The 21,569-nt window shown below is 52.6% G+C and overlaps 1 protein-coding gene across 3 annotated transcripts in view; it reads right to left on the reverse strand.

Annotated features, from left to right (window-relative positions):
• Window positions 1–14,700: 14,700 nt before the first annotated feature.
• The window catches only part of LOC117054943 (phospholipid-transporting ATPase ID-like), a 65,131-nt gene continuing 58,262 nt past the window's right edge, over window positions 14,701–21,569 (reverse strand). For 2 of the 3 annotated variants that reach the window (XM_033164193.1, XM_033164192.1), the window contains exons 25-28: window positions 20,068–20,313; window positions 18,417–18,555; window positions 17,675–17,805; window positions 14,701–15,894 (exon numbers count right to left, since the gene is read on the reverse strand). In XM_033164193.1, coding sequence (XP_033020084.1) covers window positions 15,688–15,894; window positions 17,675–17,805; window positions 18,417–18,555; window positions 20,068–20,313 — 723 coding nt within the window. In that variant the 3' untranslated portion in view covers window positions 14,701–15,687. The remainder of the gene's footprint in view (window positions 15,895–17,674; window positions 17,806–18,416; window positions 18,556–20,067; window positions 20,314–21,569) is intronic. The other variant, XM_033164191.1, reaches the window with a different exon arrangement.

Here is a 21,569-nt window from a genome sequence, read left to right on the forward strand (position 1 = left end):
ACAGAGAGATAATCTTTGACACGACACACATGGGGGCTTTGCAACCTGCGGATCAGCCGAGATCGTTACCTAGCTTTTCCACCTGCCTACCAGACAGTTGATATCAAGCAGGCACCGATTCTCCTAACATGGCATGTTGTTTGTGAAACCTCCAAGGGCCTTGAAGATGCCACACAGCAAATGCAAAGGAAGAGACAGGTGCAGCTGCCGGGAAGGAGAGCCTCTGGGTCTGAATGGAAAGAGGAAAACTTGACCAGGAATGCCCCAGAGACGGGCGTCTCTCCTCGATTCAAATATAAATACCCGCACACACTCAGAATATCCGTTATGGCAGTGTTTTTCAACCACTGTTCCGCGGCACACTAGTGTGCCGCGAGATGTTGCCTGGTGTGCCGTGGGAAAAAATTGAAAAATTACTTTTTATATAGTCAATATAGGCACAGAGTTAATTTTTTTAACATTTTCTATTGGTGGTGTGCCTCGTGATTTTTTTCATGAAACAAGTGTGCCTTTGCCCAAAAAAGGTTGAAAAACACTGCGTTATGGCATAAGTGACAGAAGGCAGCACGTGCTTTCCAGATGCCACACATCACTCCTGCCCTCCTGCTTGCAGGTAGCAGCTCCTGAGGGAGCCCCCAGTCCTTGCCCCACAAGAGCCTCCAGATGCCACCTGCCTGACCTTTGCCGCTGTCCCCACAGAAGCACCTTGGGGGTGAGTGAGGGGGGCGTGTTCTGCTTGGTTCAGAGGAGCAGACCAGATATAGCCTGCTAGCAAACCCAGGGGGCGCCATCGATCCAGGGGCCAGATCCTGGCAGGTGCTATGCAAGATTCTGCAGCCAGCTTTCCCCTTCTCTTGGGCGCCTCCACTTTGCAGTCTGCTGGGGAGGTGGAGAGAGCTGCTGCTTACGGAGGGAGCAAAGCCTGGGCTGCTGAATGAAAAGGCCCAGTGTCCGTGCAAATCAAAGCTCCAAGGAGGGGCCTGGCACAGAGACGGCTTGGGTCACAATCACAGGGGAAAGGGCAGGGCAGATCTGCTCTGCAGGCTTGTGCTGAATCTGCCGGCTGGCAAAGCACCACCTTTGGCAAGACAATTCCCCTGGCTGAGCGAGGGCCGTGCCAGTGCTCCTGTGCTGTGTGGCTACTAAGCCAGAGATCTCCATGGGCCGAGAGAGAGGCATGGCTGGCTGGTGTGCACAGACTCATCTTGCTCATCTTGGCTCCAGGCGCCTCCACCTATCTTTTGCCCACCTGCAAATGGCTCCATCTGGTTCCTGGAGATGCCAAGGGAGAAGAGAAGGTCTGCCTGCGCCGGAGCTTGGCTGGAACAAACTCACTTTGCAAAGCCCAAAGCATCAGGCTCTTCTTTTCCATAGAATCATTAACATGGTTTAACCCCCTCATAAAACAATGTCCTAAGAGCTTCTACTCAGAATTTGAAGCCACTGTGTTTAGTATTCGACCAAGGTATCTTCTAACTTGTTATTTAATAAATATGTTAGCTGCTTCTCAAAATAAAGTATTGGTGCAAGCTGTCATATCATGTCTGATACAATCTGCTGAAAGCATATGCAATATTGCAATAAAACACTTGTGCCATAACAAGTAGGAACAACAAAAATCACAGCAGCCATTTAAACAGCCCCCCCCCCCAATCAAAAGCAACCTGGAGAAATCACAGATCACCCCCTTTTTTCTTTTCCTTCTTTCTTTTTCTCGTTCTCTATTTCCTCCCTTCTCCTCGCCTCTTTTCTCCACATCCCCACATTGCCTATAACAAAAATGTCTCAGACAGACAGTAACTGACCTATATGAAGGACTCTATGATTTGAAAACGGAGGTGCAGAATGTACTTTTGTTACTTAAGGGAGATATTTTATTAAAAACATATTTAAACTAATGATAGTAATAATCAAGCCCCCTAAAGTCCAGGGCCAAAGCACGTCCCCCCCCCCCACATGTTGGCTGGAAACATTATCTGAGACAGGTTCATGGATGCCCTGAAGGCTCCAGAGGACTGAAACCCCTCCAGACCACAGGTTTGGGGGAGCTGAGGTAGGGAATCCCTTTGGGAGCAGGGTGGATGGTACCCAAACAGAATCCCTGTCCTCTCAGGTACTCAGCACTGGGTATAGAGACACCCAAAATCCCCTGACTGCTGGACTTGCCCCTGGCCAGCGAGATGCATCCGGAGAGTTCCCAGGCCCCTGCTCCTACTGCCTCTCAAGGCGCACAGATATTCCAAGGAGACCCTACACGCCCCCCCCCCATCACCCTGCCAGGTTTCCATCACACAAGCCAGGCTGCCGTGTTCTTGCCCAAGGCCTTTCCATTTGCAGTATGGAGAGAAAGAGGGCATTTATATCCATTTATACCTCACCCTGGTATAAATGGTGCTGGAAGAGACTCTGGAGAGTCCCATGGACTGCAAGAAGATCAAACCTCTCCATTCTGAAGGAAATCAGCCCTGAGTGCTCACTGGAAGGACAGATCCTGAAGTTGAGGCTCCAAGACTTTGGCCACCTCATGGGAAGAGAAGACTCCCTGGAAAAGACCCTAGTGTTGGGAAAGATGGAGGGTGCAAGGAGAAGGGGACGACAGAGGACGAGATGGTTGGACAGGGTTCTCGAAGCTACCAACGTGAGTTGGACCAAAGTGTGGGAGGCAGTGGAAGACAGGAGGGCCTGGCGTGCTCTGGTCCATGGGGTCACGAAGAGTCGGACACGACTAAATGACTAAACATACCTCACCCTTTTCTCCAAGGAGCTTAGGGTGGCATGCATGGTTTTCTCCCCTTCCTTCTTTAATCCCCACAACAACCCTGTGAGGTAGGTTAGGTTGAGAGGCAATGTGACTGGCCTCCAAGGGAGCTTCATGGCTGAATATGGACAATAGAGATTTTTTTAAAAGACTGGGAACCATTGATGTTGTATATACAGTATGGGGTTTGAATTCTGGTCTCTTCTGGGTCCCAGCCCACCAGTCATGGAATCCTAGAAGGGTACAGTTGGGAGGGACCCCGAGAGTCCTCTAGTCCAACCCGCTGCAGGGCAGAAATCCCAACGAAAGCATCTCTGGCAAACAGTCACCCGACCTCTGCTTAAAACCCTCCAAGCAAGGAGAGTCCAGCACCTTCCAAGGGAGTCCATTCTGCTGTGAACATCTCTTACTGCCAGAAAGTTCTCACACCACCCTGGGTTCAAGCTAAAGGGGGCAGGCGACTGCGAGGCAGGCTGGGAAAGGGTGAGCAGAAGGATGAAGTCAAAGAGGAACGGAGCCTTGGAGGGTGTGGCGAGTGTCTGTTGCCGGACGATAGGGGGCTGGGGAGATGGTGTGCCTGGGAGGGACAGAGAGATAATGGTGGGTTTGCAACTCTTCTGCGTCTCAGAATAGCCCATTATGGGAGGCCAAGGAACTGGAACATCTCTGCCTATAAGGACCAGTTACAGGTAGGTAGCCGTGTTGGTCTGCCATAGTCAAAACAAAACAAAACAAAAAATTCCTTCCAGTAGCACCTTAGAGACCAATTAAGTTTGTTCTTGGTATGAGCTTTCGTGTGCATGCACACTTCTTCAGATAAGTGGCCCATTAAACATCCCAAAGCAGGGGAGTAAAATAAGGGAAGGAAGGCTTGACTCACCCACCAATCGGGTGAATGGGACTCTAGAGGGAACAGGCCCTGAACAAGGCGTCCTTCTTGCTTCCTGACCTCACCTAACCCCACGCTGCCCTGCCAGCCTGCATCCTTTCCAAATTGGCTGAGACAATGACCAGCTTGTTTCGCCTTTCCTGTTCTGGTAAGGATCAAACAGTAATGAAGATTTTTTTGGGGGGGGGGGAGCAGGTAGGCGGATGGTCTAGCTTAGGGCTGGTGAATCTCAGGCATCCCAAGGGCTGAATGTGGCGCTCAGACCTCACACTGACTCTCCTCTGCAGTTCCTCGAGTGCTTCGTATTGCAGGCTTTGTATTCTATGTTTTAAAACACTGTTGTACGTTTCCCTTCATTTTCTTGTTTTATTTTTTTTTGCAAACCGCTTTGGGTTTGTTTTGGGGGTTTGTTTGCTTTTTACAATCAAGCTGTGTATAAATTTTATGGGAGCGATAGATAGATGATAGATAGAAAAATATCACATCCAGTTCTGCCTCTGCCCTTGACCACCCCAGGCCAGCACCCGCCTCCCCCTCCCCACAAGGTGCCCGTGGGGGAATTGCAGCCTTTGTTCCCTGCCTCGGTTCATTTGCTCTCTCCCTCCGTCCTACTCAGACTGGGAGCCTCCCCTCCTTGGGGTGACCAACACATCCTGTAGACCGCGGGTGCTGCGTAAGGCTACGGCAGGGTGTCCTGGCTGGATGAAACTACAGTGCCCAGCATGCAGTGCTTTGGAGGAATCAAAACAACGCTCCCTTCTCATGCGTGCGCCCCGTTGCACGCTGGGTTATGTAGTTTCCAAAAGGCAAGTCAACCTCTGTAGAAGCAGCCAGAAGCTGATGGTGGACAAGAACGGGAGCCTCGTTTCCACGGCTTTGCCACTGGAGGGGGCGAGTGGGGAGCAAGGCGTTGCCATGGCATCCCATTTTCCGCCTCTAGCTCTCCACCCAGCTCCAGCTGATGCACATCTGCGAAGCTCTGACTCAGCTGAGCAGCTGAGGCAGAAGAAGCACATGGGAGGAACTTGGCCAGCGTGAAGGCCTGGCACCCAGCCAGTCAGTCTCTCCTCTTTCTCAGTCACTTGCAGTCACATGTGATCCTGGCTGGCTGGACCCGCCGGACTAGCAGGAGCCATGCAAAGATCAGCCAGCCAGAAGGGCATCGCTGCATCTCTCTGACAAAAATGGGAAGACATTTCATAGAATCCTAGAACTGTAGAGTTCGAAGGGACCCCCAGAGGTCCTCTAGTCCAACCCCCTGCAATGGAGGAATAATCTCAGCTACAGCATCCATGGCAGACAGCCATCCAACCTCTGCTTAAAAACCTCCAAGGAAGGGGAGTCCACCACCTCCAGAGGGAATCCATTGCACGATAAAACAGCTCTCACATGCCCAAAAGTTATTCCTGAAATTTGGTCAGAATCTCCTTTCTTGCCACTGGAATCCATTTGTGGGCAAGAGGTAAAGTGCAGCTGCACATGGCCTCTGGCCTGTCCATCTGGCTTTACCGGTGCCGGATTTATGGATTTACATATAAGAGCTAAGCAAGCTCTAGCTTAGGGCCCCACTCTCTTCAAAGGAAAAAACCTGTACATTACCAAAATATAAGATAAAAAACAAATAAAATAAAACCTACATACAGTTAGAGCTTAATAATTATTTCACTATTAATATACTTCTTAATAGTATTTCAGTTCAACAATTACTTTGATAAAATGCTTACAGTATTTTGTTATGTGCAAAAAGTTAGATACCTATTAGGTCCATAAATTACCATATAGCATGTACAGTGCCCCATTACCTTCAGGAGCTTAGGGCCTCATCAAACCTAAATCCGACCCTGTGCTTTACTCACCCCACACCTTTACTTTCCATGCAGACCTGGTCCAGCTTGCATGCCAGAAGAGTGGTGAGGAAATGGCACTCTGCACCTGCTCAGAAACACACTCTCAGTACCGACCTCAGCTGCTCCAGGGCTAAGCCCTTCTTAGGGCAAAACATCCTGAGTCAATCCCAGCTCTGGCCTGAGTCACTTCCTCCTGCCGACTCCCTATAACTAGCTCTGCTGAGGCACATGGTGGAACTGTTTAGTCCACAGACCAAAGCCTTTCCAGGGGCTGCCTCAAGATGCTGGAGGTGGAACCCGGGAACTTCTGCCTGCCAAGAGGATCCCCTTCCACAGAGCTGAGGCCCTTCCTTGCCAGATTCCAGAAACTCAGAAATCTACCAGTCTGCTCCTGGCTTCAGGTAGACTGCCCCTGAACATAGAGGCTCCATAGCCGCTGATAAATCCATCACACATGAAAGTCTGTTTGGTAACAAATGTGCACGTGCTTATTGCTCATCACCCACACTTCTCTTCGGGTGACACAACCTCCTCCTATTATTGGCCTAACAGGTTCCCCCAGTGCTCAGGCTGCAATATTCAGCGCCTGTGAAACGGTAAACCTTCCTTTGGACACACCGGCTACCAGGATTACTGGGTGCCACATCCCTGGTGTGGATCTCCTTTGCCCTAGGAGGGAGGGCTTGTGCACTGATCAGTGGTAAGTGTTAGACTTGGACCCGGGAAAGAGCAGGGTTCAAATCCCCACTCAGCTATGAAGCTCACTGGGTGACCTCAGCAAGTCACCACCTCTCAGCTCAACCTACTTTGCAGTGGAATAGACTCCCTTGGGAAGTTGTGGACCCTGGAGGTCTTTAAGCAGAGGTTGGGTGGCCACCTTTAGCTCATGTTCCTGCACTGCAGGACTAGAGGACCTTTGGGGTACCCTTCCAACTATGATTCTAGGGTTTTTGTGGGGATTAAATAAGGAGAGAGAGAGAGAGAGAGAGAGAGAGAGAGAGAGAGCGCCACGTACACCACCTTGAGCTCCTTGGAGAAAAAAGTGGGAGATAGCTAGACCAGTGTTTTTCAACCTTTTTTGGGCAAAGGCACACCTGTTTCATGAAAAAAATCACGAGGCACACCACCATTAGAAAATGTTAAAAAATTTAACTCTGTGCCTATATTGACTATATATAAAGTAATTCTCTTGAATTTTTCAATTTTTCCCACGGCACACCAGGCAACATCTCGCGGCACACTAGTGTGCCGTGGAACAGTGGTTGAAAAACACTGAGCTAGACAGACAGACAGACAGACCTACCTGCCCTCCCTGAAACACTAGGCTACGGCCTCCGCCATTCTGCTGACTTTTTAAACATTTAAAAACCATTTAATTATTGGAAGGCTATGTACACAACACATGTAGCCTCGCTTTTTAATTGGGGGCGGGTTGGGGGGGGGGAGAACAGAAACATGGCCTCTCCCTCCCCTCTTCCCCCTCCCCCCTACATACAGATCCTTAAAGGGCCCTTGCCAGAAATATCCCTGGCAAAGGCTCAGCCAATCGCGATCCTGTAGGAAGGTGAGCGCCTCCACCTGCGAGACTCGTGTCGTGACGCTTCCCTTTTGCTGCGCTTATTAGTCAACGCGGCGCGCACTTGGGCAGCAGCGGCATGGAAAGACTGAGCAAGGCAAGGGCGGCCGTCTCCCAGGCTCCCCCCCCCCCGCCGCCCCGGCACTCACCCGCCGTCAGCCTCCTGCCCGGCGACCCACCGCGATTGGGGCCCCGACCGCAGCCCCGAGCAGGGCTCCCTCCAACCTCCGAAGGCTGTCCTGGGCGGGCGCGGCCGGCAGGCTGCGAGCGCAGCGCTGCGCCCTGGAATGCTAGCAATGCACGCTATGCCCGAAATATGACGGCAGCCTCGCCCGGCAGCGAGGAGGCGCATCGGGGAGCATCACAACAAGACACTCCCCGACGGCTGCAGGCAGCGCGCAGACAGCCGACGGCCCGGCTGCGCTTCAAACGCCAGCCGTTTTGTTTGGCTGCATTTGGAGACGTGGCTGGCCTGGGTCTCCTAAAATTAGGCACGCTGTGGAGACTCGAGGGAGAGAATTTCCCCCTCGCTCGGATCATATCCTGGAGCTCACAGTCGCCCCACGAAATGAAGCAAGAGGGATTTGCACGGCGCGTAAGACCCGGATCCACCTGCAGCCTTTCTGTCAGATGGCATGAGGATGGCAGCGAAGCCCTTCCTTCTCCTGGCCCAGTGCCGGATTTATGTATCAGTTAAACAAGCTATCGCTTAGGGCCCCGCTCTCTTGCCCCCCCCCCAAATTATGTGGTCAGTGTGTACTACTATGGTGATGGACCAGATGGGCCATTGGCCGGATCCTGCAGGCTCTTTTATGCTCTTAGGCGCCAGAGAGGCCTCAGAGCTGCTGGAAGAGGACCTGGAGAGGCTCCCGGGCAGCCTTTGGGCCAGAAAAGACAAAAAGCCTGTTGTTGGCTGAAATGTGCCGGGAGAGCAAATGCTTCCTTCCTCTTGCTGGGATGGAAGTGGGCCACGCCATGGTTGTCATGGCGACCATAGAACCACAAGCCTGGCCTGCAAGCCCCAGTCAGCTTGTGCCAAGTGTTGTCCTGACCCATCCAAGCAGAGCTGCTCCCGCAGGCAGGGCAAGCAGCCCCGTGTTATAAGAAACAAAATACTGCTCCTCCCTTTCCCTTCTGGGGTATCTAAGAGCCCATATAGAGTCCTTAAGTACCGGAAGGTTCTCTATCGGCAGGAGAAAATCACAGAGGCCAACCAGAGAATATTGAGAAGCAAAGCAGCTAGTAAGCCTGATGTTTATTAAACTGTTGCAACAGGGTCCCCACTCACCCCACGCAGGGAGGGAGGGAGGGGAGGAACCTAGAACAATGGTGCGCAAGCTCTTATATAGACATTTGAAAATTGCCTCCCCTGTAGCTCAAGACCACCCCCCCCCCCAAACAGCATACATACATACATCACTGAAGGGGCGGTCTACAGCTGAAAACCTGTCTGCCTGGTTACCTGATAATGGTCACTAATTGCTTTTACCTGGGCATTCTGGCCATTTTTTTGTGATGGTAAATACTCAGTTCCTGAATCCAGGTCACAGGCTCCCCCTATTCATACACAGATACGCCCTTAAGACAGGATCTGTGAGCAAAGAGGCAATGGGGAGGCTTTCCCATTTCCTTCCTCCTTGCAGAGAAGCATTTGAGGTCAATTTGGGAGAGTCAAAATGCTTTCAGGATTGCTCTCCTGTTCTATTTCAGACACATACCCGTTGTTTATATACTTATGTATGTGTTTGCCTTGTAAATTTATGAATATATGATTTATCTATATGAGACCTTAGAATTCCTATAAGACCAGGGAGTTGTGACTTTTCCCTGAGCAAGTCCAGAATGCTCTGCTTTCAGGCCCTCATGGCATGGCAGAGCCTCTGTTGCTGCCCACCCCACCCCCCAAGGAGGAAGCAAAGTGCTTGTCCTTCCTCCTGCCTTCCCCCTGACTCCAGCACCCACAGGAGGCACCCTCTTCCAGACAGAGAAAGCAGCTTGCAGGGGGATGGATGACCCTTGGGATCCCTTCCAAATCTGCGGGTCTGTGAAAGTGGGAGGTGGGCTGGCGGATGCCTGAAGGCCTCCTTTGAATGGAGTGCTTGGCTAGGCCACCCTTTGCCCCTGCCCCAGTTTTTAAGACTGTCCTGCCCTGAGTCCAGCAGCTTCTTTTGTGACATTTATCAGACTGACTATTCTTAGGAGGGGAACAGGCTTATACTCAGGTTACCCTTTGCCAAGCACAAGAGGGTTTTGTTCAAAACATTTCCACCCTGCCTCTCCACAGCTTGAGGCAGCAGCGTAAAACCATCACCAAAATGAATGTTTAAATCCTAAAGAGTCTGCTGCATATCTAAAACTGTTCATCCCACACATAATTTGGGATGCCAAAAGATCAACAGAGACTATCCAAAGCTAATAATAGCAGCCAATTCACAGCTAGACAGACTGCAAAGTTGGTTACCAACAAACCTATTTTAAGAAGAGTGTTTGTTGGATCAGTTTCTGGCCTTGCCGGGCAATGAACCTGACCGGCTAATTAAAAAGTTGCATGTTCTTAAAGTGACATGCTCAGGAACAGCTGCAGCGGGCCAGAGTCAAGAAATAAAAACAGGCACGTTGGTGGTGAGTCTTGCTCCCGCCCAGGAGAATAACAGGGAGCGTGTGGCTCACGTCACAGAATCAGAATCTAGTATCACAGCAGCATAGAATGAGAGCGCCACCCAAACTCCCAGGCACCAGTTATGTCCAGAATCCAGGGGAAGAGGACGGGGGGGGGGTGCAGTTGGAAGTGGGGGCTCTTAAAACCCACCCACACTCCAGGCAGAGCTGCCAGACTTTGGATGACCCAGACAGGAAGGCTATTTTAGGGCAAAAGAATGAGCTGCTGCCACCCCCCTCACCAAAGAGGAGACAAAGTGGGGAGGGGGCTGCCGTCTCCCTGGTGTTAATTTTGCATAAAGACACACAAGAAGTCAAACTCTCTGTTGCCTCATTAAGTAAGTGAGGCACCAACTAATTCCAGAGCATGGCAAGAGGGCACATGATGCAGCTAAGGGGATCTCTTAGTTTGTGGCCCATGAACTGGCTCCTTGGAACTCCCTGTGGGAGGAGAACCCCATACTTGTTGCATTGGAAGGGACCCCAAGGGCCATCTAGTCCAACCCTCTGCAATGCAGGAGTCTCGGCTCAAGCATCCCTGACAGGTGGCCATTCAGCCTCTGCTTACAAACCTCCTAGGTGGAGGTCGGCCTCTACAGACACATTCACTTCTTTTATGCTGAAGTCAAACAGCTCTGACTGCCTGTGGATCTGCAGCTGAACACGGCACATCTATCATCTTCAATCTTCACATTTGTTTTTAGTTGCTCCTTTAATTTCTTATATATTGCATGGAATTCGGATTGAAATACAATAAATTATAGTATATAAAATAACAAAGGAAGTAATATTTATAAATACTGTCTCCTCCCTGGTTTATAATGGTTTTTACTGCTGCTTTTATTTCTTGTGACACAATTTCAGTTCTACAGAATTCAAATTGTGATACAATAAAATGCAAGATGAAAGCAATATGGGAAGCAATAAAATTACAGTTTGAAATTGTATGATCTCTAGCCCAGCACATCCCACTTGCTCCAACGAGACCATGGGTAGGCAAACTAAGGCCCGGGGGCTGGATCCGGCCCAAACGCCTTCTCAATCTGGCCCACGGATGGTCTGGGAATCAGCGTGTTTTGACATGAGTAGAATGTGTCCTTTTAATTAAAATGCATCTCTGGGTTATTTGTGGGGCATAGTAATTCGTTCATTTCCCCCCCCCCCAAAAAAAAATATAGTCTGGCCCCCTGCAAGGTCTGAGGGACAGTGGACCGGCCCCCTGCTGAAAAAGTTTTTTGACCCCTGAACAAGACCCTCAGCAATTGCCAATTACTTGTGCTGCCCGCTTTTGGCGCTGCCGCAATTAAAAACCATTGATTATTGAACTAACCTTGCTCAATAATGGTTTCTGAAGAGGAAGGGAACAGCCACAGCCCTGCTCCAAGAATGCTTTGCAGCCTATTTGCTTGGCCTGAAAATAACCTTTTCTCTCAGCTAAATATATCCACTTCTTCAGCCTCTTATTACAGGATTTGGTCCCTTCCTGCCTCTTCCCAATTCACCAGCGTCCTCCTTGAACTCTGGGCTCCAGAAACCGAGTTCTCCCATGACCTCCGCCCCAGCGTCACACACAGCAGCCCCCCCCTTTCCTCTTGTCAGCCTGGGATGCTGCAAAGGCAGCCAAGAGAGAAGACGGGGGCCAAACTTCGCCCCATCCGGACCCCCACAACAAAGGCCCATCATGCAGCAAGTAGCAACTGGCATGGGGACAGTGATGTGGGCGATGTCTCAGTGGGACTCTGCAGGGGGCAAACTGGGCCGCATCCATTTTTGGGCCAGGAAGGCAACAGGTGAGAACCAGATTAGAAATGTAAGGGCTTCGGGCATAGCTGTCAACTTTCCCCTTTTTTAAAGTGAAATTCCCTTATTCCGAATAGGATTCCTCACAAGAAAAGGGAAAAGGTGACAGCTATGGCCTCAGGGACGGTGGACGGGGGTTGAATAATGGGGGGTACCCCCCTGTTGCCCCCCTCAGCAAAGCCTTTGTTTTTCTTCCCCCCAAAAATGGAAAAATAGAAAAAAATGTTAGATTATGGCATATGAAAGGGTAGATAGGTTTGTTTTGATCTGGGTGAACCTTCCATTCTCAAAAGTCCGGGATGCATTTGATGAAGAATATGAAGAAGCAGAAACTTCCTGCTCAGAACTGAAATGGACTAAACTGAATGATATCTCCCTTGCATCTTGGCTCCCCCAGGCCTTTTTGTGGCTCTTTTGATGGAAACGAGCACTTTCTGTCTGCTTGACACTGTGGAGGACTGAGGGAGACATAGGGTGGTGCTCAGTGCTAGTCCTACGCAGAGTAGACCCACCGAAGTTAATAGGTGTGGCTGGTTAGCCATTCCTTGCTTCCTGCCAGGGACTGGCTAGGTGAGGAGCAGCAATGGGGACAGTTCGGCCAAGAGGCTCCCAGGGAGAGGGCAGAAGAGGGCAGCCTGGACCCAGGTTTGTGGTGGTGGGAAACAGGACACACCCTGGAGGTGGAGGAGAGCCGGGAAATGCTGGTAGCTGGGAGTCTGAGGGCTGAGGAACAGGAGGGAGGGAATAAGGAGAAGCTCCAGCCCTGAACAAGGACAGGAGTCAGGGTGAACAGAGGCAGCACCAGCTGATAGTGGACAGTCTGCCAGACCCCCCCCCCCCGCCCACCCTTAGGACTCAGCTACATTAGTCAACAAAACTCAGCAATTTGGATGCATTATAAACATGCAACACCAGATGGCGCCAGAGAGCACAAGACATTTCTTTAGTGTTTTTACATAGGTTTTTTTAAAATAATGATTTAATTTATGACTTATTTATAGCGTCATCGTCCCCCCCCCCATGTGTAGATCCACACCTAGAACAAAGAGATTACTCCACAGAACAGAACAGAAAACCAAGAAACACCAAGGAATGTGCCTGGTGCCTCACCATAAGCAGAGGGAGGGGTCTGAGACCTAGAAAATAGTCTGGGAGGGGCCACGCATATTCTGAGCCACAGCTCATGACCAGGGAGTCTATTTCATGAATCTGAGTGGGGGCCTCGTTTCCTTCTGCTCTTCCGAGAGCGTGTTTGCCGTCACGTACTTGGATACAACCCATAATAATTTCCAGAACACATAATTTCCTCCATTTCTGACTTCCATGTCGGTGGTTTCTCCCCTTTTTACTGTTTTTTGCCTGCTCCTCTTGAACTGGCAAAACAGGAGAGGGGCCAAAGAGCTCCTTGCAGGTCGGCAGCTGGAAGCTCCGTGGAAAAGTCAATTCCACCTGCAATTAGTGACTGAATACAATGCATTGTTTTTCTGATATAACAGTCATGACAATTTAATGGCAAACCAAGTTTTACAGAAGTTCCAAAAGTAACAAAGTGACTTTTGATCTGTAAACAGTGGTCAAAAATAATTAAGTATTGCGTATTTTTCAACACCCCCCCCCAATAGCTGTTATCCCTCTAATTTTACATTTTGAAGCCAGATGCAATGAGACCACCCGCCTGGGTTTAACGGAGGACACTTGTAGCAAGCAGCCTGCAGAGAGGCCAGCGGGTAATTTTGCCCCTTGAGAAACTCTGGAGAAACCCCCAGGAGGATGCCTGAGAACTCAGCCCTTTAGGAGGCTCCTGTAGATTCAGGATCAGACCCCATCTGCCTCTTCCTGTCCCCCCCCCCCACTCTGTGCTTAAGACCAGAGCCCCCGCTTGCCATTTCCCCGCTTCTGTCTTCAAATGACTTCGGCACCTTCCACTTGTTTAGATTTTTATACCCTTTCAAAATCCCGCTCAAAATGTTCCGATTGCAGAGGAAGTTTGCTTTGTGACGGACGCAAGGGCCAGCCAGTTGCTGTCGCTGCAAGAATTAATCAACGGATTAAGTTTGCATCCCATTCTTCCTCCCAGGGCAGCAGCGCCACACAAATCCGGCTTCTGTCAAAAGCCAGAAGGCCAAGCCTGGAGCTGCGATTCCCACATTGCAAGGGGCTGGAGTAGATGGTCCCTGAGAGTCCCTGCCCCAACCCTACAGCTCTATAGGGCCCGCTCCAAGTTCAGTCCAGGTGCCAAGGCTGCCTGGGGCCAGAGAGAGCCTTCGGCAAGAGCTGCCTGCTCAGCAAGAACCTTTAGACATTGTCAAGTGGCAGAGAGTTGTCGGACCGGGGCTGACCGTCGCCTTATATCTTATTTAGCTTGACTTAACTGTGATGTCCGTGTGAGAGGTCCTTCCATTTTAAAAGAGCAGGAAATATAGCTTGATCTCGATTGGGGATCAGCTGGGAGGGGCATATGCCAAGGTGAGAAGGGCCAAAGGGCCTCTGAGCATGTGCAGAGGGCCAGGAGTTGCAGTGGGATCTTCTCTTTGGATTAGGAGAAAATCCAGACACCCCTCCACCCCCACCCCCCAATTTCGCTAAACTGGATTAGCATGTTGACCAGGCAGGACTGCGTCAAAAGAAGAGGAACAGACTGGAGGCGGAATGCTGCTGTGACCATTGGGCAGTGCTGCCTCTGGGTCGTTTGGTAAAGCTTGCCAGCCTTGCCCATGTTCTCTCTATCTCCCAAGGGGGTGGGGGCATCTTCCATGGGTCTCCATGCACCTTGCTCTCCCCCCTCTGAATGATCCAAAGGGGAAAGGTGACTGAGGGTTGGTGGGACAATGAAGCGCCCCCACTCATTCTCACCCCCCCACCCAAATGCTGCAGCCTGGCTGGCTCAGCCCATGTTGGTATGAGCAGACTGAGCCCCCAAAGCCCTGTGGGTCTGGCCAGGAGGAAAAGCCCCCTTTGCTGAGGCTCCTGGGGTCCCCCCCAGAGCCCCCTACTGCCCCCTCCACTTTGACCAATGAGCCCTGTTCACCGAAAGACCACAGGGAGATGCAGAGCATTTTCATTTGCTGTTTTATTACAAAGGGTTGTACAAACGGAAGACCAAAGTCTGTGGGGCGCCCCACAGCCTCACCTGTTTCCCTCCCACCCAGAGCAGTCCCCCCCTCCCCATAGTCTGGAGCCCTGAGAGGGACCCAACCGGGACAGGGCCGGTTCTGCTCTTTCCTGGGCGTCAGCCCCCCACCCCAGCATGAGCCCCGCTTTGCCATGGGGCAAGGGCCACCGGTGGCCAGGGGCCTTCCTGCCACGGCCAGGCAGCTGCAAAGTCCCAAAGCAGGGGGTGGGCCGGGCAGCATCACTCCCCCCCCCCACTGATAAGGTGCTTTGGGAAGAATAGCCGGGAGCCATGGGGGGCAGACGTCGCCCACTGCCAGCACCGAGGGGCCCCAGCCTTGCCACTCCCCATGCCATCCTTGGAACTGAGGAGGGGCACCACGACTGCACAGGAGAAGAGTGGACCAGGCTGGCAGCCCAGCCCCCCCCAGCCCCCAATGCTTCACCCATTCAGCCACGTGGGACAGCACTCTCTGCCCCGAACTGTCTCTCGAGTCTTTGGGGGGCGTCCCGGCAGGGCCCCTCCATGCTCTGCCAAATCCATGCTTCCTGCTTCCAGAACAGCGTCTGGGAATCCTCTGAGGCCGAAGCCTCATCCTGCCACATTGAGCAGCTGGTCGCAACGCTGGAAACAACACCCTTCCATGGCTTCGCCGCAACTGTCGTCACCTGTTACCTGCCAAGGCTCCCCCCCCCTCGTGGTTCTGGGCGGATTGGGCCCGCCACTTCTGGAAGAGCTTCAGGGCTCCATGGATGTCTCCGGACAAAGGTGGATGGCAAGAGGAGAAGGGACCTGCCTCTCTTCTGGAAATGGCTGTGGTGAAGGGGCCACGGGGGTCCCCTCTTCTCTCCCCTGGGGACCCCCTTCCTCCTCCGGGGAGCTCCGCGTGGGGCCCGATCTCCTCTCTCGCTCCCCAGGACCAAACAGTCTGGCCCCTAGGGGCCCGGGGCCAGCAGAAAAAGAAGGCCCCCTTTGCCCAGGCTGCCCTGTCGGCTCTGCCTGTCCCTGGGAAGTTTCACGGAGCACCCCCGCCCCTCCCCCTGCGCCTCACTTCTGCCTGTACTTCTCGCTGTTGGGGGAGAAGGACCGGGTGGCGCCGAAGGAGCGCATGTTCCTCCCCGAGGTGATGAGGGCCCCGAAGCCGTACTGGTGGGAGAAGGCGTAGCCGGAGCGCCGGGAGGCCTTGCGCTGCAGGCGCCGCTTGGGGGACGGAGGCAGCTGCCCCTTCTGCAGCCGCTTCACCATGTTCAAGACCTGCGGGCGGAAGGAGGAGAGAGGAAAAGCTGCGGGGAGGGAGGAGGAAGGGCAGGCAAAAGCGTCGGCTGGGAGCAGGGGCAGGGGAGGTGGCGGCCTCTCCTTCTTGAAGGCATTGAAACAGAGACTGTCTGTCAGGGATGTTTAGCTGAGTCTCCTGCAATGCAGGTGGGGGGGCTACAGGACCTCTTTCTCCCCTAAGCCTCAGATGAAGCTGCAGCAGCCTTTCATTTCTATCTGCCAGGTGTGTGGGTGTGGGGGGGGGGTTTAGAAATTCAAGAAAGCAACAAGGAGGATTGGCAAAGGGCCCTTCATGTCTCACCAACGCATAGGTGCCGTCTCACAGCAAAGATTGTGGGTGTCTGCAACAACTTTGCCCACTGACTTTGAGGGAGCCCAGCACCCACAAGGATATTAATGTGGGTGTCGAGGCAACCACAGCCTCCTGGAGTTGGTTGGCTCCAGGGCACCAATGGGTCACCGGCAACAGTCTTCCCCCCTGGCCCACTGCCCAGATTTCCCTACAGATTTTGATGTCGGGGAAGTTGTGTGGACCCTGCGTATACTGGCGCAAGTGAGGAGCCCCCACCCCAGCCAACCCCCCCAGCCCTGCCTTGGAGCACCCTGTGCCTCCCTGCAGAACACAACACCGGGGGTGGGGGGGGGTGGGATCTGCAGCCTGCCCTGCTCAGGAGACTCCCTCGTTCTCGCCCTTCTAAAGAAAAGATGCCCAGGGGATTCGTACAAACCTGGGAGCAACAGGGGAAGAGAATCTGGCCTTTCAACTCTTCCTGTGCTTAAAACAGGAATATCATAAAAAGAAATGGAAATGTTCTGTTCCCGTAACTCAAAATTGCAGCAGAAGCTGGAGGCTGAACTGGGGGAGGGAAAGGGGTCCCTGCAGGCAAAGCCCATCCAGGCCAAGATGCAGCCATGGAGATCGGGGCAGGCTCCCCTCTGTGCCCCCAGGACAAGAGACTTGGGGGCTGGCAGGCCAAAATGAAACAGCAGGGGGCAGCAGAGATGCATGGCTGGCCTGGCAGATGAGGCGCTCAAGGGAGCCTTCCTGGGTCTTAAGGCCTCCCTGAGTTTGTTTTTTGTTTGTTTGGGTCTGAAATGTTCAAATTAGTATTTTTCAATGTTAATATTCTTTTCTTGGCTAGCTTTGCTGCATTAAATGTGAATTCTGTACCTGGCTCTCTTATTTGGAATGTCTTATTTGGAAATCTTTAAGACAACATTTTACTATTTTTGTTTGTTATGTTGCTTTGAATGTATATTTTGTATTTCATCTGCTTCCATAATGTTTTATTTGGTGTTTTAATGTTTAAACCACTTTCAGATCCCCCCCAAATAAAAATAAAACAATATAGAAATAAAACGAATAAAGTCAGCAACGATATCTCCAGCTTGGGCATGCTCTCACGCTGACTAGAGATTTCAGATTTCTTTCACAGCGGGGGGTGGGGGTGGGGACTTCAGCCAGTCACAGCCCACAGGAGGAGTGGAGGGGGGGTGCACAGTCCCTGAGCTGCAGTGCCCCCCTCTCTGCTTCTTTCTAAAAATAGCCCTTTCCTCCTGCCCCAGTTCCTCTTAATCCGTGTCCATAATCTGCACTCGCCTCTCAGCCGCAGATGGCCGGGGTCACTTGGCCCCTGGGATGGGAGGAAGCATCGCAGGCCGAGGCCAAGTGAGGGGCAGCTCCTTGTGCCCCCCACCACTTAGAGGCATGCAGCACCCCCCCAAGAAACACCTGTGCCCAGGAAGGAGGAGGCCTTACCTGGTCGCTGATGGTGGGTTTGAGCTGCACCTTCAGGAACCGGAAGCCGACGACGGGGAGGACGCAGAGGATGACGCAGAGGAAGATGGACAGCCAGACGTTGGGCTGGTTCAAGGTGTTCCGAGCCGAGCCTGGCGGGGGGAACAAGAAGCGGGCATGCAATGCGGCTGGCTCAAGAGCGGGGCAGAAGAAACAGGGCTGGAGGTCCTGGGGGTCAGCAACTGGCGGAGAAACTTATTCCCAAGTTTAGGGTCGCTTTCAGGATGTGCAGGGAGGGGCCGGGGGGAACAAGGAGCTTCCAGGGTCCTGTTGCTCCGGAGGCCCCTCCTGCCTGTGATTCCTGCATAGTAAGGGGTTGGGCTGGATGACCCTTGGGGGTCCCATTCGGCTCTACAGTTCCGCGATTCTGTGATTCCACATCTGCCTTTCCGCCCCTTTGCCTCTGAAGGACACAGGGAGCCTCAGGCCACATGCATCATCATAGAAGCACAGAACTGCAGAGTTAGAAATGGGTGCTGGGGGTCATCTAGCCCAGCCCCCTGCAATGCAGGTGCCTGCCACCCTCTGCCCCCGATTGCAGCCCTTGGCATCCCCTGGTCCCCCAGCTGCCTTTGCCCAGCGCTCCACAGGGCTCCTTTGCACGCCCAAGGACCGATTCAACGGGGGCTTCCCCCTGCCCTTGTCCCTGGAAGAAGTTTGCCAGAAAGGGGGTCTGCCTGCCTGCCGGCCCCCCGATACCCACCGACGAAGGGGAAGGAGCCGGTGAAGATGAGGTAGGTGCCGTCACTGTACATGGTGAAGGTGATGGCAAAGTACATGGCCAGGCTGCCCCAGATGAAGAGCTGGTTGACGGCCGTCCAGTAGGCAGTGTCCAGGCCCATCTGCAAGAGGGACGCCAAGGAGAGCGTGAGAGAAGGAGGACAGCAGGAGAACCTGGGATCAGGCCAGGGGCCCCTCCAGACTCCAAACAGATGCCCCATGGGGGAGACTGGCAAGCAGTTCCCAGAAACTGGCATTCAGAAGCATTGCTGCCTCCAGCCTTGGTGGCAAAGAAGGGCCTTCCTGGCTAGGAGCCCGTCTCTATGAATTTGTCCAATCCTCTTTTAAAGCCGTCACAGCATCCAGTGACAGGGAGTTCCAAAGTTTAACTGTGTGCTGTGTGAAGAAGTCCTTTCTTTAACCTGGCCTGGATCTTCTTCCCACGTTCAGCTTCCCTGGATGCCCAGATAGTTCTGGAGGGAGGAAGGGAGAAAAACTCCGTCCCTTCCCTCCACGCCAGGCATTATTTTGTAAACCTCTTCCCTGCCTTTCCTCTAAACTGAAAAGTCCCCAGAGCTGCAGCTTTCCTTCCCAGGGGAGTTGCTGTACAGTCAAACCTTGGTTGTCAAACGTAATCCGTTCCAGGAGCCCATTCAGCTTCCGAAATTTTCGACAAATGAGGCGTGGCTTGCATTCAAGAGGAAGCTGCATCAGACGTTTGGCTTCCGATAAATGTTCAGAAACCAGAGCATTTGCATGAGTTCTTGGCATTCGGGAGCCAAAATGTTCCAAAACAGAGGTGTTTTGGAGCCGAAGTTTGACTGTCTTCCCATCTCTCTCTCTCTCTCTCTCTCTCTCTCTCTCTCTCTCTCTCTCTCTCTCTCTCCTCTCTCCTCTCTCTCTCTCTCTCTCTCTCTTCTCCCCTCTGTTCTCTGCTATGCTGAGGGAGAGGTCTTCATCCCACCCTAAACTCCCCAAGGAACTCCAGCCTCCCAGAAATAGGGACAGGCCTTGACCCTTGCTTCTCTCACTCCAGGCAGGCCATTCATTTGCAAAATGCTGAAAAAGGTAAAGGACCCCTGACAGGTAAGTCCAGTCGAACGACTCTGGGGTTGCGGTGCTCATCTGGCTTTACTGGCCAAGGGAGCTGACGTTTGTCCGCAGACAGCTTCCAGCTCATGTGGCCAGCATGACTAAGCCACTTCTGGCGAAGCCAGAGCAGCGCACAGAAATGCCGTTTACCTTCCCGCCGGAGTGGTACCTATTTATCTACTTGCACTTTGACGTGCTTTCGAACTGCTAGGTGGGCAGGAGCTGGGACAGAGCAACAGGAGCTCACCCCGTCATGGGGATTCAAACCGCCGACCTTCCGATCGGCAAGCCCTAGGCGCAGTGGTTTAGACCACAGCGCCACCCACGCTTACCCCCCTCCAATATCTCCTGCCACCCCATGGACCACTTGGAAGTTGCTGAGGGTGTGAGCTCCCCACATCGGCCCAGAATAAATTCCAGCCCCCTTGAACCCTCCCCATCCCGATAGGTCATTTTGCTGCATCAGTTGAGGACAGGAAGTCCTGCCTTCTCCCCATGGGCCTGGCAGAGGCCCCGGGGCCCCGTGGCAGGCGACCCCTTACCTGGACGGAGACCACAATGAGCAGGCAGGTCTGGGCCATGAGTGCGAAGGACTGGTAGTCGGCAATGGCCTTCCCGTCGCTCCTCAGGGAGTCAAAGAGGGTCCCGTAGGGGATGAAGAAGAGGACCAGGGAGCTGTAGACGCTGTAGAGGACGCACTTGACAAACTCCTTCTTGTTGAAGTAGAGGTTCTGCTGGCCAGGCAGGTAGAGCTGCGGGAACTGCAGGCTCCACCGGTCATCCACGTCCTGGGGGTGGGAATTGGAGGGGCTGCGTGTGTTTTGAGACTGCAGGCAAGGCAGCTGTTCACCCCTCCTCAGCCACCCTGCAGGATCCGCCCTCGACACCCACCACGTCTGCAAAGCCTTTAGCTCAAACCGGCAGACCTCACTCACCCTCAAACCAAAAGTCAGCTGCAGCCACGCAGGGCCGGCCCACCTATGAGGCAACTGCTTCAGGCGGAAGGACCCCCCCAGGGGAAGCAGATTTGGATGCAGATCTTTATCCCCACCCCCTCCTTGCTCCTGATCTAGATCTTCTCTCAGCCCTTCTTCCCTGGCAGGAAGGGGGCACCTTTTGTGGTTTGCCTCAGGTGGCCAAGTGTCTTGGGCTGCCTGACAAACCATAGTAGTATGCAACCCTCCAATGCTTTCAGGCCTATTGTGATACAGACCCACATCTTTCCCCTTTCCCTCCATCTGTGCTGTGACACGTTGTTTTGTACGTGGATTAGAGATGGCCACCTAGATCGCCTCCTGCCCCATAGAAGAGCCCCGTTCCAGATGCAACACCAGCATCTCTGACCCTCCAGTTATTCCCAGCTGACACTCTGCTCTCCTGCTTTCATTTAGGAAGGTCCTTCTAAGCTTCTGGTTTTATATATAAGATTTTATTAAAGCTTCTCATAATACAGTACAATAAAAAACAGACTACAGTGGACCTTCTGGATACAAACTTAATTCGTTCGGGGGCCGTTTGCACCCCAAAAATTACGTAAATAGAGGCGCGCTTCTGCGCATGTGCGTGGCGCAATTGAGTGCTTCTGCGCATGCGTGGACAGCAAAACCCGGAAGTATACACCTCTGGGTTTGCCGTGGCCGTAACCTGAAGATTCCGTATCCAGAGGGATACATCAGTAGAGGTACGACTGTGATCCAAATCAAAACAGAAAGAGCAAGAAGAAGAATGCAAGGTGGATCTCAATGGGAGGAGCCTCCTGGCTCTCACCTGGGAGCTTCTCTTGCTTCCCCCATTGTCCCACCTCAGCAGATCTCCCCTCCCCTGCCTCTCACTGAGGGTCCTTCCCCAGAGAGGCTCAGCCAAAATCGCTTCCACCTGCTGGTTGGTCTTAAGCAACACGGTGACCAGTTGCAATATGACAGCACTAGAACTCGTTAGGAATTCTACACATAACATAGTACAATGTGAACAACTATATACACTTAGAAGGTTCTCTTGCAAACCTAGATGATAAGTCTCTGGATGAAGCCGTAGATCAGATGCT

This window comes from Lacerta agilis, chromosome 11 (genome assembly GCF_009819535.1).
Source record: "Lacerta agilis isolate rLacAgi1 chromosome 11, rLacAgi1.pri, whole genome shotgun sequence".
Lineage (NCBI taxonomy): Eukaryota > Metazoa > Chordata > Lepidosauria > Squamata > Lacertidae > Lacerta > Lacerta agilis.